Source organism: Hyperolius riggenbachi, chromosome 11 (genome assembly GCF_040937935.1).
Source record: "Hyperolius riggenbachi isolate aHypRig1 chromosome 11, aHypRig1.pri, whole genome shotgun sequence".
In the NCBI taxonomy this organism is placed as follows: Eukaryota; Metazoa; Chordata; class Amphibia; order Anura; family Hyperoliidae; genus Hyperolius; species Hyperolius riggenbachi.
The window spans coordinates 244,254,150-244,269,771 of record NC_090656.1 but is presented as its reverse complement, the minus strand read 5'-3'; the positions used below and the strand labels follow the sequence as shown (position 1 = coordinate 244,269,771).

At 47.9% G+C, this 15,622-nt stretch overlaps 1 protein-coding gene across 1 annotated transcript in view; it reads right to left on the bottom strand.

Annotated features, from left to right (window-relative positions):
- TPCN2 (two pore segment channel 2) overlaps nucleotides 1–15,622 on the bottom strand; it is a 131,471-nt gene that overhangs the window by 42,286 nt on the left and 73,563 nt on the right. The window contains exons 7-8 of the mRNA XM_068261638.1: nucleotides 5,493–5,565; nucleotides 1,121–1,220 (exon numbers count right to left, since the gene is read on the bottom strand). Of these exons, the coding sequence (XP_068117739.1) occupies nucleotides 1,121–1,220; nucleotides 5,493–5,565 (173 nt within the window). The remainder of the gene's footprint in view (nucleotides 1–1,120; nucleotides 1,221–5,492; nucleotides 5,566–15,622) is intronic.

The following is a 15,622-nucleotide window of genomic DNA, read 5'->3' as shown; positions in this document are numbered from 1 at the left end:
AACTGGGCACATGCTGTGCCTGGTTATTCAGGTACCACCAATGGCTGCAATGTAATCAGAGGCCGTGGCAGTGCAGGGGAGGCATTTAGGTGCAGGGGAGCACCAGAGTTTGGCTAGAGATTAGAGCGGTTTGTGTTTGCCCGCTGGTGCGCCAAAGTCTGGCTACTCTGTGTCTGAAGTCCGGCTTACTAAATGTCGGGCTACGGTGGGTGGTTTTAAGTGGCTTTATAACCACTTGGGTAGGTCGGGTTCACAATAGGACATATCCGCGAGCGGAGCGGGAACGCAAGGTCCCGACATGTTGAGAACGTTCGCTCCGATGAGCGGAACGCAAGGAACGGAACGTAGCAATGTGAACTTTCCCATAGGGAAAGCATTGCTGCGGCTGCTGCGTTCCGCTCATCGGAGCGGAACGTAGGCTGAAAACAGCCTAAATGTGAACAGAGCCTGTGCCTCTAGCCATTTTGTCACTCCAGGCGAGAAAACCAGTGGGACTGAAGGAGGAATGGGGGGCAGAGGTAGCATAAGGGGACAAAGAAAGGCACAAGCGGACCTAAGGAGGCACAAAGGGGCACAGAAGGAGACAGAGGTGGCACAGGGGGACTTAAGGAAGCACATGGAGACAGAAGGAGGCACAAAGGGAGACAGAAAAAGGTATAAAGGAGACAGAAGGACAAATAGGGGGTCAGACATGGCACAAGGAGACAGAAGGAGACACAAAGGGGGAAAGAAGGATGCACAAGGCACAGAGGGACACAGTGGCAGTTGCCTACAACTTAAAGTGAACCTTAAGTCAGAAAAAAGCTTCACCCAGCTGTCATCGGCTCACCTCCTCCTATGCAGTAAGCAGAGACGCACCGGCCGTGTATACTCCCGTGTCACCCACCCGGCTACTTTTGCATGTCACCCGGCTGGAAAAAAAATTCTGTGGAGAACACTGATGTAACTTATTTTTTCACTCCCTTCAGGAGCCCTTTACAGACAGCCCGTGGCATGAAGACAAAGTGAACAACGTATACTATGATAGGCTTCAGCACACACAGCAGACATCTGTACATGTGAACTGTGAAAGTCCCTTGAATTTGGGGACTTGTGTTCTGAAGTCAGACGGAAGTCTTACCATCGGGGTTGTTGGCGGTCGTCAGCAACACCAGGAGGGAGGTCAGCGAGTCGGGCAGATTCCGGAAGTATCTCAGCCATTCAACGTCCAGCATGGAATCCTAAATGAGAACGCAGCCTATCAAAAGCTTTTCAAAACTAAGAAATGGCACGCGATCCCCAAGAATTACTTTTTACTCATCAGTGGTGGTGGTGGGGGGGGGGAGGGGGAGGGGATGAGGGTGAACGTGGAAAAGCTTGAGAGGTCTCTATCCTCTTCACATTAGAACAAAGCGGCAACCAGACATTAGCAGAGGGGGTGGGGCAAATACCGGCTTGCTGTAGCAACGCCCAAACTGCACAGATTATTAAGCCAGCGGTAATCAATGAGTCCGACTTAGTCCAATACTTTAAAGTGTACACATTGGATAAGTTTTAAATTAAAGGGAACCTAAACTGAGAAAGACGTATTTTTCCTTTTAAAATAATACGAGTTGCCTGACTCTCCTGCTGATCCTGTGTCTCTAATACTGTCAGCCACAGCTCCTGAACAAGCATGCAGATCAGGTGCTCTGACTGAAGTCAGACTGGATTAGCTGCATGCTGGTTTCAGGTGTGTGATTCAGCCACTACTGCAGCCAAAGAGATCAGCAGGGCTGCCAGGCAACTGGTATTGTTTAAAAGGAAACATCCATATTCCTCTCAGTTAAGGTTCCCTTTAAAAGGGGCACTACATCGAAAAATTTTAAAATTTAAAATATGTGCAAACATAGACAAATAGAAAGTACGTTTCTTCCAGAGTAAAATGAGCCATAAATTACTTTTCTCCTATAATGCTGTCACTTACAGTAGGTAGTAGAAATCTGACAGAAGTGAGAGGTTTTGGACTAGTCTATCTCTTCATAGGGGATTCTCAGCAAGGCTTTTATTCTTGATAAAGATATTCCCTAAAAAGGATTTAAACCATGATGCTGGCCAGCTTTCCTGCTCCCTACACAGTTTTTAGGCAGTTGGACAGAGCAACTGCCATTCACTAAGTGCTTTTGAAAAATAAATAAATCCCTGAGAATCCCCCATGAAGAGATGGACTAGTCCAAAACCTGTCACTTCTGTCAGATTCCTACTACCTACTGTAAGTGACAGCAACATAGGAGAAAAGTCATTTATGGCTCATTTAACTCTGGAAAAAAATGTACTTATTTGTATACTGTATATGTTTGAACATATTTTAAATTTTACAGTTTTTCGCTGTAGTGCCCCTTTAAGGCTCAGTTTACATCAAGTGAGTGGGATCGCCAGCGGCCAACCGAAGCAGACAAGGCAGTCCGATCCGATTGCGTGTTGTGGTCTGGTTGGAGTCAGAGCAGATGCGTCTCCACCAAAGGCTTCTATGGAGAGAACTTCCACTACCTGGGATATTCCTGCAGGTCAGAGGTTTGTGTTGCGGACTGACAAGTGTGAATGGCTATTCATGTCGTAATCCTATTAATAACATAGGATCTGCCCGACTGTCAGATTTTGCAATCTGTCCGAACAAAAAAAAAATGTCCGTGTTTTGCGTTGCAGTGTCAACCGAGCCTAAGCAAATATTGCCTAGGCCTTTACCACTTAAGTACCAGTGGTCCCTTTCCCCTTAAGGACCAGAGACCGCTAGTACCAGAAACGGCGGAATACCGACGAATTGCAGCAACTGCCGTCCACGGCGCAAACCTTAGCCCACCCACTCTGCCATCGCTATGACGGCAGAGTCCTATGAGCCGGTCTGGAGCTGCTTTCATTGCCGCCTAACCCTGCCTATCAACGTAAGCCAATGGGAGTTGCTTACATTGATAGACCGGGTCAGGAACCAATGAAATCGGCCCCTGACCGGCTCATAGGACTTTGCCGTCAGACAGCAGAGCGAGTGAGCGGTGGTGAGGAGACAGCGACGTGATCGTGTGGCGGGGAGTTGAAATCTACGCCCTGACAGCCACATCAGCATGAAAACAGGGCGTAGATTTCAACTAGCAACGTCCTTAAGTAGTTACAGTGCACCTGTTGTGAAAATAAACTGATGAGATAAACCATTGTATTTATCCTCCTACTCTTAAAGAGAACCCAAGGTAGGTTCTAAGAATGCTAACAGCACACAGAGGCTGGGCCTGCCTATACTGCCCAGCCTCTGTTGCTATCTCAATCCCCCTAAGGTCCCCCTGCGCTCTGCTATGCCCCCATAAATCATCCAGCCGCGTTGTCGACACGCAGCTGACCTCTGTACCTCTGTACGGTCACTCTCCCACCGCCTCCTGCATAGCTCCGGTCCCCGTCTGCGTCCTTTCCCTCCCTGTTGATTGGAGGGAAGGTACGCGGGCGGGGACCGGAGCTATGCAGTAGGCGGTGGGAGAGGGGAGAGTGACCGTACAGAGGTAAGCTGCGTGTCGACAGCGCAGCTGGATGACTTATGGGGCATAGCAGAGCGCAGGGGGAACTTAGGGGGGGATTGAGATAGCAACAGAGGCTGGGTAGTATAGGCAGACCCAGCCACTGTGTGCTGTTAGCATTCTTAGAACCCACCTCAGGTTCTCTTTAAAAATTACTTTTTTTAGACATCCAATGGGTTTATTTTATATTTATACATTTACAAAGTAGACGGAATGTTTTGTTGTCTCTGCTCAGTGGCAGCCTATTAAGTTCCCTAAATTAAAACACATGAACTATAGACCTCTCTCCCCCTGCACTCATAAGTTGTATTGTGCCAGGAAAACTTGTACGGCTGTAATTTGCTCATCAGTGATGAGTACTATATTCCTGACAAGGTACAGAGAAGACAGAAGCTGTCACTTCCATGCCTGAAAATTAACTCTTTCAGGCAGCAAAATAAACCAAGTAACACAGCCTGGTTATTATTATGTTTGGCACTGTACATACACATGCTTATCTCATCAGTTTTCCTCGAGTACACTTTAAAGGACACCTGAAGTGAGTAGGATATGAAAGGCTGTCATATTTAATCTTAAACAATGCTGGTTGCCTGTTCTGCTGCGCTTTAATGCATCAGTAGTGTCCGGATCACACACCTGAAACAAGCATGCGGCAGATTAGTCACCCTTCAGTCAAACCGCTGATCTGTCTGCTTGTTCAGGGTCTATCGCTATGCTAGGTACACACCATACAATTTCCTGTTCGATTTACCTGACAGATAATTTCCAACATGTTGGAAATTATCTACCTAACCATCTATCTGCCTAGCAATTAGGCATTGTTCTACTCAGCAGGAGATAACCAGAAGACACTGCAACCGGGGATAATGTCCAGTCTCTACAGAAAATAATCTTAAGCAGGCCATACACTGGCTCGATTCACGGCCGTTTCGACAGCAGATCCGATCCTGGGATCGGATCTGCTGCCAATCGCTTGCGCTAAACGCACCCGCCTATCCGATTCCCTCCCGAAATCGGATCGGACCGTCGATCGCGCCGTGCGGGAAATTACCCTCGATCGCCCGGCGGTAGGAGCGCGTCGCTTGCGGCGTACGATTCGGGCCCGATCCGAGCATGTATACATTACCTGAAGCTGGCTCCGGGGTCCTCTTCTCCTCGCTGCACCGCATTTCCGCATGTCCCAGTGTACGCTTATACTTCCTGTGTCACTCCGGTGACCAGGAAGTTGAAATAGAGGGCGCTCTATTTGAACTTCCTGGTCACGGAGTAACACAGGAAGCGCCGGGATGGAGCAAGAACAGCGGTGCGGTGCAGTGCGGAGAAGACGCCCGGGAGCCAGCCTCGGGTAATGTATACGGCGGGGGGGAGCGGCGGCAGGAGCAGCTGAACAGATTGTGATCGGTTTCAGGCTGAAATCGATTCACAATCTGTTTGCAGTAAAGGCAGCCATACGATCCCTATCTGATCAGATTCGATCAGATAGGGATCTGTCAGCTGGTCGATCTAATGGCACATCGACCAGTGTATGGCCACCTTAACAGAAAATCTCACAGAAAATTGTATGGTGTGTAGTAGGCATAATGCTGGGAATACACGGCTCGATAGATCATTTACGACACGTCTGATCTCCCACCCAATCGTTTTGACGCTTGATTCCGCATTGCACACAATGCAAAAAGATAAGAAAAAGGAGCGGAAGATAAGCGAATCGAGCAGGGAATTGAGCAGCAAAATCAAGCTGTGTATGCCCAGCATTGGAGACAGAGGCTCAGCAGATCAGCCAGGCAATCTGCATTGTTCAAAAGTAAATAAATATGGCAGCCTCCATAGACCTCTCACCTCAGGTAAAAGGATTCTGAAAACGGATCTTGAAGTCTCATTTGAGTTTTATAACCAGACGGTAAGTTACGGCCATCGGTCACCTAATAATGAACGGTTAGAGAGAGTTCCTGGTTAGGTGAGCGAGTCGGTTACCTTGGCGTGAGCAAACAGCAGCATGCCGAACATGGTGAAAAGGCAAAGGTGTAGCGCCAGCAGCAACATCACACTATAGGGGGGGAACAAAACGGTGTCAGTATCATTACCAACAATTATAGCAGCGCATACAAGGGGCCGTACCTTCAGGTCCAATTCCTGGGATACAGACCTGAATTAGAATGAAAGTGACACTGAAGCGAAAAAAAAATTACGGTATAATGAATAGTTTGTGTAGAATGGATAATTAACCACTTCAGCCTTCAGTCGTTTTTCACCTTATGCATGTTCACCTCCCATTCAGTCGCCAATAACTTTATCACTACTTATCACAATTTATTGATCTATATCTTATTTTTCCACCACTAATTAGGCTTTTTTTGGGTGGTACATTTTGCTAAGAATTATTTTTCTCTAAATGCATTTTGACAGGAATATTAACCACTTCACGACCGCCCCCAGCCGATGGGCGGCGGCAAAGTCCGGGCCCAAACGACCGCAATACGCCCATCGGCGGGGGCGGCTGCGGGAGTGGCTATGCGGCGATCGCGTCATTCGTGACGCGATCAGCCGCCGGGGACTGGCTCCGCCCCCCGTTCGCTGTAACCCGCCGGCCGTTCGGAAGCGCCGGCGGGTTACTAGCACCCGGATCGCCGCGTGTACTGTGTATAATAGGCTTTGTAATGTATACAAAGCCTATTATACTGGCTGCCTCCTGCCCTGGTGGTCCCAGTGTCCGAGGGACCACCAGGGCAGGCTGCAGCCACCCTAGTCTGCACCCAAGCACACTGATTTCCCCCCCCCTGCCCCCTGATCGCCCACAGCACCCCTCAGACCCCCCCCTGCCCACCCCCCAGACCACTGTTTGCACCCAGTCACCCCCCTAATCACCCATCAATCACTCCCTGTCACTATCTGTCAACGCCATTTTTTTTTTTAGTCCCTAATCTGCCCCCTACTCCCTCCTGATCACCCGCCCCCCCACCCCTCAGATTCTCACCAGACCCCCCCCAGCCCTCCCCCCCCCCCCCCCGTGTACTGTATGCATCTATCCCCCCTGATCACCCGTCAATCACCCCCTGTCACTGCCACCCATCAATCAGCCCCTAACCTGCCCCTTGCGGGCAATCTGATCACCCACCCACTCCAATAGATCGCCCGCAGATCCGACATCAGATCACCTCCCAAATCCATTGTTTACATCTATTCTCTCCTCTAAACACCCACTAATTACCCATCAATCACCCCCTATCACCACCTGTCACTGTTACCCATCAGATTAGACCCTAATCTGCCCCTTGCGGGCACCCAATCACCCGCCCACACGCTCAGATTGCCCTCAGACCCCCCGCACCTTATCAATTCGCCCGTGCAATATTTACATCTGTTATTCCCTGTAATAACCCACTTATCACCTGTCAATCACCCATCAATCACCCCCTGTCACTGCCACCCATCAATCACCCCCTGTTACTGCCACCCATCAATCAGCCCCTAACCTGACCCTTGCGGGCAATCTGATCACCCACCCGCACCAATAGATCGCCCGCAGATCCGACATTAGATCACCCCCCAAGTGCAGTGTTTACATCTCTTCTCTCTTTTAAACACCCACTAATTACCCATCAATCACCCCCTATCACCACCTGTCACTGTTACCCATCAGATTAGACCCTGATCTGGCCCTTGCGGGCACCCAATCACCCGCCCACACGCTCAGATTGCCCTCAGACCCCCCCTTATCAATTCGCCAGTGCAATATTTACATCTGTTATTCCCTGTAATAAGCCACTGATCACCTGTCAATCACCCATCAATCAACCCCTGTCACTGCCACCCACCAATCACCCCCTGTCACTGCCACCCATCAAACAGCCCCTAACCTGCCCCTTGCGGGCAGTCTGATCACCCACTCACACCAATAGATCGCCCGCAGATCCGACATCAGATCACCTCCCAAGTGCAGTGTTTACATCTCTTCTCTCCTCTAAACACCCACTAATTACCCATCAATCACCCATCAATCACCCCCTATCACCACCTGTCACTGTTACCCATCAGATTAGACCCTAATCTGCGCCTTGCGGGCACCTAATCACCCGCCCACACCTCAGAACGCCCTCAGACCCCAGCCCTGATCACCTCGCCAGTGCATTGCTTGCATCTATTTCCCCCTTCTAATCACACCTTGAGACACCCATCAATCACCTCCTGTCACCCCCTAGCACACTTACCCATCAGATCAGGCCCTAATTTGCCCCGTGTGGGCTCCTGATCACTCGGCCAAACCCTCAGATCCCCCTCAGACCCCCTTCCGATCACCTCCCCAGTGCATTGATTGCATCTATTTTCCCCTCTAACCGCCCCCTGAGACACCCATCAATCACCTCCTGTCACCCCCCCTAGCACTCCTATCCATCAGATCAGGCCCAATACATCCTGTCATCTAAGAGGCCACCCTGCTTATGACCGATTCCACAAAATTTGCCCCCTCATAGACCACCTGTCATCAAAATTTGCAGATGCTTATACCCCTGAACAGTCATTTTGAGAAATTTGGTTTCCAGACTACTCACAGTTTTGGGCCCGTAAAATGCCAGGGCAGTATAGGAACCCCACAAGTGACCCCATTTTAGAAAGAAGACACCCCAAGGTATTCTGTTAGGTGTATGATGAGTTCATATAATATTTTATTTTTTGTCAAAAGTTAGCGGAAATTGGATTTTTATTGTTTTTTTTCACAAAGTGTCATTTTTCACTAACTTGTGACACAAAATAAAATCTTCTATGAACTCACCATACCCCTAACAGAATACCTTGGGGTGTCTTCTTTCTAAAATGGGGTCACTTGTGGGGTTCCTATACTGCCCTGGCATTTTAGGGGCCCTAAACCGTGAGGAGTAGTCTAGAAAACAAATGCCTCAAAATGACCTGTGAATAGGACGTTGGGCCCCTTAGCGCACCTAGGCTGCAAAAAAGTGTCACACATGTGGTATCGCCATACTCAGGAGAAGTAGTATAATGTGTTTTGTGGTGTATTTTTACACAAACCCATGCTGGGTGGGAGAAATCTCTCTGTAAATGGACAATTGTGTGTAAAAAAAAATCAAATAATTGTCATTTACAGAGATATTTCTCCCACCCAGCATGGGTATGTGTAAAAATACACCCCAAAACACATTATACTACTTCTCCTGAGTACGGCAGTACCACATGTGTGGCACTTTTTTGCACCCTAAGTGCGCTAAGGGGCCCAAAGTCCAATGAATACCTTTAGGATTTCACAGGTCATTTTGCGACATTTGGTTTCAAGACTACTCCTCACAGTTTAGGGCCCCTAAAATGCCAGGGCAGTATAGGAACCCCACAAATGACCCCATTTTAGAAAGAAGACACCCCAAGGTATTCCGTTAGGAGTATGGTGAGTTCATAGAAGATTTTATTTTTTGTCACAAGTTAGCGGAAAATGACACTTTGTGAAAAAAAACAATTAAAATCAATTTCCGCTAACTTGTGACAAAAAAAAAAAATCTTCTATGAACTCACCATACATCTAACGGAATACCTTGGGGTGTCTTCTTTCTAAAATGGGGTAATTTGTGGGGTTCCTATACTGTCCTGGCATTTTAGGGGCCCTAAACCGTGAGGAGTAGTCTTGAATTGAAATTTCTCAAAATGACCTGTGAAATCCTAAAGGTACTCATTGGACTTTGGGCCCCTTAGCGCAGTTAGGGTGCAAAAAAGTGCCACACATGTGGTATCGCCGTACTCAGGAGAAGTAGTATAATGTGTTTTGGGGTGTATTTTTCCACATACCCATGCTGAGTGGGAGAAATATCTCTATAAATAGACAATTGTGTGTAAACAAAATAAAAAAATTGTCATTTACGGAGATATTTCTCCCACCCAGCATGGGTATGTGTAAAAATACACCCCAAAACACATTATACTACTTTTCCTGAGTACGACAATACCACATGTGTGGCACTTTTTTGCAGCCTAACTGCGCTAAGGGGCCCAAAGTCCAATGAGCATCTTTAGGTTTACAGGGGTGCTTACAATTAGGCACCCCCCAAAATGCCAGGACAGTGAACACACCCCACAAATGACCCCATTTTGGAAAGTAGACACTTCAAGGTATTCAGAGAGGAGCATAGTGAGTCCGTGGCAGATTTCATTTTTTTTTTGTCGTAAGTTAGAAGAAATGGAAACTTTTTTTTTTTTTTTTTTTCACAAAGTGTCATTTTCCGCTAACTTGTGACAAAAAATAAAATCTTCTATGAACTCACCATGCCTCTCACTGAATACTTTGGGATGTCTTCTTTCCAAAATGGGGTCATTTGGCGGGTATTTGTACTATCCTGGAATTTTAGCCCCTCATGAAACCTGACAGGTGCGCAGAAAAGTCAGAGATGCTTGAAAATGGGAAAATACACTTTTGGCACCATAGTTTGTAAACGCTATAACTTTTACCCAATCCAATAAATATACACTGAATGGTTTTTTTTTTATCAAAGACATGTAGCAGAATAACTTTCGCGCTCAAGTGTATAGGAAATTTTACTTTATTTGAAAAATGTCAGCACAGAAAGTTAAAAAAGTCTTTTTTTGACAAAATTCATGTCTTTTTTGATGAATATAATAAAAAGTAAAACTCGCAGCAGCAATCAAATAGCATCAAAAGAAAGCTGTATTAGTGAAAAGAAAAGGAGGTAAAATTCATTTAGGTGGTAGGTTGTATGACCGAGCATTAAACCGTGAAAGCTGCAGTGGTCTGAATGGAGAAAAAGGCTCTGGTCCTTAAGGGGCGAAAAGACTGTGGTCCTCAAGTGGTTAAGAAAAAAAAATAAATCATTATTTCTCAGTTTTCAGCCATTATAGCTTTAAAATAATACATACTACATAATTAAAACCCACATATTGTATTTGCCCATTTGTCCCATTTATTACACCATTTAAATTATGTCCCTATAACAATGTATGGAGCCAATATTTTATTTGGAAATAAAGGTGCATTTTTTTCCAGTGCTGCACCCATCACTACTTACAAGCTTATAATTTAAAAAATATTAGTTATATACCCTCTTGACATGCATATTTAATAAGTGCAGACCCTTAGGAAACTATTTATGTTTTGTTTTTTGTTTTTTTGTAATTTTTTTTAGTTAAATTTGGGTATTTTTGGGGGTGTGGGAGGTAAACAGTTAATTTCAAAAGCAATTTATTGTGATGTGTAAAAAAAAAAAAAAAAAAAAAAAAAAAAGTATGTGCATGTAGTTCTACTATTTGGCCACAAGATGGGACAGTGAGTGTTTAATTCCCATCCTGTAAGTGAGAGCACTCGGAATGGGAGCGCACCAGCGCACATGATCGTGTGCGGGTGTGCAGCCCAGCAGTAGCCTTTTGGACGTGAAAGTCGCATCCAAAAGGTGAAAATGGTTGATAGAACATTAGTAGCAAAGAAAATATTCTCATATGTTTACTTTCAGTTACCGTATATAGTTTTTTAATAACATTGCATCATTCTCGAATATTTGCAATTTACACACTACTCAGCACTCTAAATGATTTTACAGAGCAGGCCAGTGAACATTCCTCTGCAGAAAAAACTGGAGTTTCTTAACTCTTCCAGTACTGGAAACAATATTAGACTTATGTCTCTGCTCCTAATGTTCTATTTCTTAGCAGTACTACACATACAAATCATTATATCATAAGTTTATTTTCACTTCAGATTGCCTTTAAAGAGAATCTGTACTCTTCTTACAATAAAAAGCATACCATTCTATTCATTATTTTCTCCTGTGCCCATCTGCGATGTTTCTGCCACTCCCTGCTGCAATCCTGGCTTGTAATTAACAGTTTTATACAGTGTTTACAAACAAAAGACATAGCGGTTACAAGAATGTGATAGGCTGAGAGGAGACTGCAGGGGGCCTGGAGAGGGTGTTTATAGCTTCTATCCTATCACAAACAGAGCAGCACATTTCTGCCTGAGTGCCTGAGCCCGACAAAGCCGTCAGAGGAAAGAAGATTAATTATATAACAGAGATTATACAGCCACTGTGCAACTAGGAAAGGCTGCAGTAAGACACACTACAATAGAAACTAGAAACTAGAGGTATAGGAACTTATAGAAGAAATAAGGCTAAAAATGTTGTTAGAAAGTCTCTTTAAAGCATACCTTAGGCCTAATTTAAATTTAAAAATGACGCCCTGTGTGTAGGGAGATGCGCAAAGTCTTACAGCACCTTCCGTGGCCTAGCGTCTTCCTCCGTTTGTTCACTATGCTTCCTGTTGTATATTTCCTGGTCAGCTCCCTTTGACCCAGACATACTATGCTGTGCATGCACAGTATGTCCTATTGGGCTGCCTGTGACCAGTATACTTTACGCACGAACGCCAGGGCGAGGCCGTACCAGGCGTGCGCACGTTACAATGCCAAGCGCAGTCACAGCCAGTTGGTGCATGTGCAGCATGTCGGGTCAAAGGGTGCCGACCAGGAAATAGACAACGAGAGGCATAGCGGACAAATGGAGACCGACTCCGGGCCTCAGGAGGTGCGGTAAGGCCTTTGCCCACCTCCCCCTCCCCCCACATACGGCTTAAAGAGAACCCGAGGTGTGTTTAAAGAATGTTATCTGCATACAGAGGCTGGATCTGCCTATACAGCCCAGCCTCTGTTGCTATCCCAAACCCCACTAAGGCCCCCTGCACTCTGCAATCCCTCATAAATCACAGCCGTACTGTGAGGCTGTGTTTACATCTGTAGTGTCAGTCTCAGCTGCTCCCCCGCCTCCTGCATAGCTCCGGTCCCTGCCCCCGTCCCTTCCCTCCAATCAGCAGGGAGGGAAGGGATACAGGCGGGGACTGGAGTTCTGCAGGAGGCGGGGAGAGCAGCAGACTGACACTATAGAGATAAACACAGCCAGCTCTGACAAGCTGTTTGTCAGCAGCGTGGCTGTGATTTATGAGGGATTGCAGAGTGCAGGGGGACCTTAGGGGGGTTTGGGATAGCAACAGAGGCCAGGCTGTATAGGCAGATCCAGCCTCTGTATGCAGATAATATTCTTCAAACCCACCTCGGGTTCTCTTTAATTTGGAAAATTAAATTAGGTTTAAGGTATTCTTTAAGTTTAAAGAGCAGAGTGCACAGAAATAAAAGCAAACACTTAGTTCTGCTACAGAGGAGTCTTTACATCACCTCCGGTGACTCTTTACACTGTCAGAAATATTATAGCTTTTTATCAAGTTAGTAGCAGTAGAGTGTTGTACTGGGTCAGCCATAAGAAGAAGTAAAAAGTTTTGAGTAAGTGTTCCGGATTTGTTTTGGAGAAAAGCATATATTTGGGAAATCAGGCCTTTCTGATGGCCTCTATGTTACATAGTAACAGTTATTTTGGTTGAAAAAAGACATACGTCCATCGAGTTCATCCAGAGAACAAAGTACAACACCAGCCTGCTCACTCACATATCCCTGCTGATCCAGAGGAAGGCACAACACCAGCCTGCACCCTCACATATACCTGCTGATCCAGAGGAAGGTACAACACCAGCCTGCTCCCTCACATATCCCTGCTGATCCAGAGGAAGGTACAACACCAGCCTGCTCCCTCACATATCCCTGCTGATCCAGAGGAAGGCACAACTCCAGCCTGCTCCCTCACATATCCCTGCTGATCCAGAGGAAGGTACAACACCAGCCTGCACCCTCACATATCCCTGCTGATCCAGAGGAAGGCACAACACCAGCCTGCTCCCTCACATATCCTTGCTGATCCAGAGGAAGGCACAACACCAGCCTGCTCCCTCACATACCCTGCTGATCCAGAGGAAGGTACAACACCAGCCTGCACCCTCACATATCCCTGCTGATCCAGAGGAAGGTACAACACCAGCCTGCTCCCTCACATATCCCTGCTGATCCAGAGGAAGGCACAACTCCAGCCTGCTCCCTCACATATCCCTGCTGATCCAGAGGAAGGCACAACTCCAGCCTGCTCCCTCACATATCCCTGCTGATCCAGAGGAAGGTACAACACCAGCCTGCACCCTCACATATCCCTGCTGATCCAGAGGAAGGCACAACACCAGCCTGCTCCCTCACATATCCTTGCTGATCCAGAGGAAGGCACAACACCAGCCTGCTCCCTCACATACCCTGCTGATCCAGAGGAAGGTACAACACCAGCCTGCACCCTCACATATCCCTGCTGATCCAGAGGAAGGCACAACACCAGCCTGCTCACTCACATATCCCTGCTGATCCAGAGGAAGGCACAACACCAGCCTGCACCCTCACATATACCTGCTGATCCAGAGGAAGGTACAACACCAGCCTGCTCCCTCACATATCCCTGCTGATCCAGAGGAAGGTACAACACCAGCCTGCTCCCTCACATATCCCTGCTGATCCAGAGGAAGGTACAACACCAGCCTGCACCCTCACATATCCCTGCTGATCCAGAGGAAGGTACAACACCAGCCTGCACCCTCACATATCCCTGCTGATCCAGAGGAAGGTACAACACCAGCCTGCTCCCTCACATATCCCTGCTGATCCAGAGGAAGGTACAACACCAGCCTGCACCCTCACATATCCCTGCTGATCCAGAGGAAGGTACACCACCAGCCTGCACCCTCACATATCCCTGCTGATCCAGAGGAAGGCACAACACCAGCCTGCTCCCTCACATATCCCTGCTGATCCAGAGGAAGGCACAACACTAGCCTGCACCCTCACATATCCCTGCTGATCCAGAGGAAGGCACAACACCAGCCTGCTCCCTCACATATCCCTGCTGATCCAGAGGAAGGCACAACACCAGCCTGCTCCCTCACATATCCCTGCTGATCCAGAGGAAGGCACAACACCAGCCTGCTCCCTCACATATCCCTGCTGATCCAGAGGAAGGCACAACACTAGCCTGCACCCTCACATATCCCTGCTGATCCAGAGGAAGGCACAACACCAGCCTGCACCCTCACATATCCCTGCTGATCCAGAGGAAGGTACAACACCAGCCTGCACCCTCACATATCCCTGCTGATCCAGAGGAAGGCACAACACCAGCCTGCACCCTCACATATCCCTGCTGATCCAGAGGAAGGCACAACACCAGCCTGCTCCCTCACATATCCCTGCTGATCCAGAGGAAGGCACAACACTAGCCTGCACCCTCACATATCCCTGCTGATCCAGAGGAAGGCACAACACCAGCCTGCTCCCTCACATATCCCTGCTGATCCAGAGGAAGGCACAACACCAGCCTGCTCCCTCACATATCCCTGCTGATCCAGAGGAAGGCACAACACCAGCCTGCTCCCTCACATATCCCTGCTGATCCAGAGGAAGGCACAACACTAGCCTGCACCCTCACATATCCCTGCTGATCCAGAGGAAGGCACAACACCAGCCTGCTCCCTCACATATCCCTGCTGATCCAGAGGAAGGCACAACACCAGCCTGCACCCTCACATATCCCCGCTGATCCAGAGGAAGGCACAACACCAGCCTGCTCCCTCACATATCCCTGCTGATCCAGAGGAAGGCACAACACCAACCTGCTCCCCCCACATACGGCTTAAAGAGAACCCGAGGTGTGTTTAAAGAATGTTATCTGCATACAGAGGCTGGATCTGCCTATACAGCCCAGCCTCTGTTGCTATCCCAAACCCCACTAAGGCCCCCTGCACTCTGCAATCCCTCATAAATCACAGCCGTACTGTGAGGCTGTGTTTACATCTGTAGTGTCAGTCTCAGCTGCTCCCCCGCCTCCTGCATAGCTCCGGTCCCTGCCCCCGTCCCTTCCCTCCAATCAGCAGGGAGGGAAGGGATACAGGCGGGGACTGGAGTTCTGCAGGAGGCGGGGAGAGCAGCAGACTGACACTATAGAGATATCCCTGCTGATCCAGAGGAAGGTACAACACCAGCCTGCTCCCTCACATATCCCTGCTGATCCAGAGGAAGGCACAACACCAGCCTGCACCCTCACATATCCCTGCTGATCCAGAGGAAGGTACAACACTATCCTGCACCCTCACATATCCTTGCTGATCCAGAGGAAGGCACAACACCAACCTGCTCCCTCACATATCCCTGCTGATCCACAGGAAGGCACAACACCAGC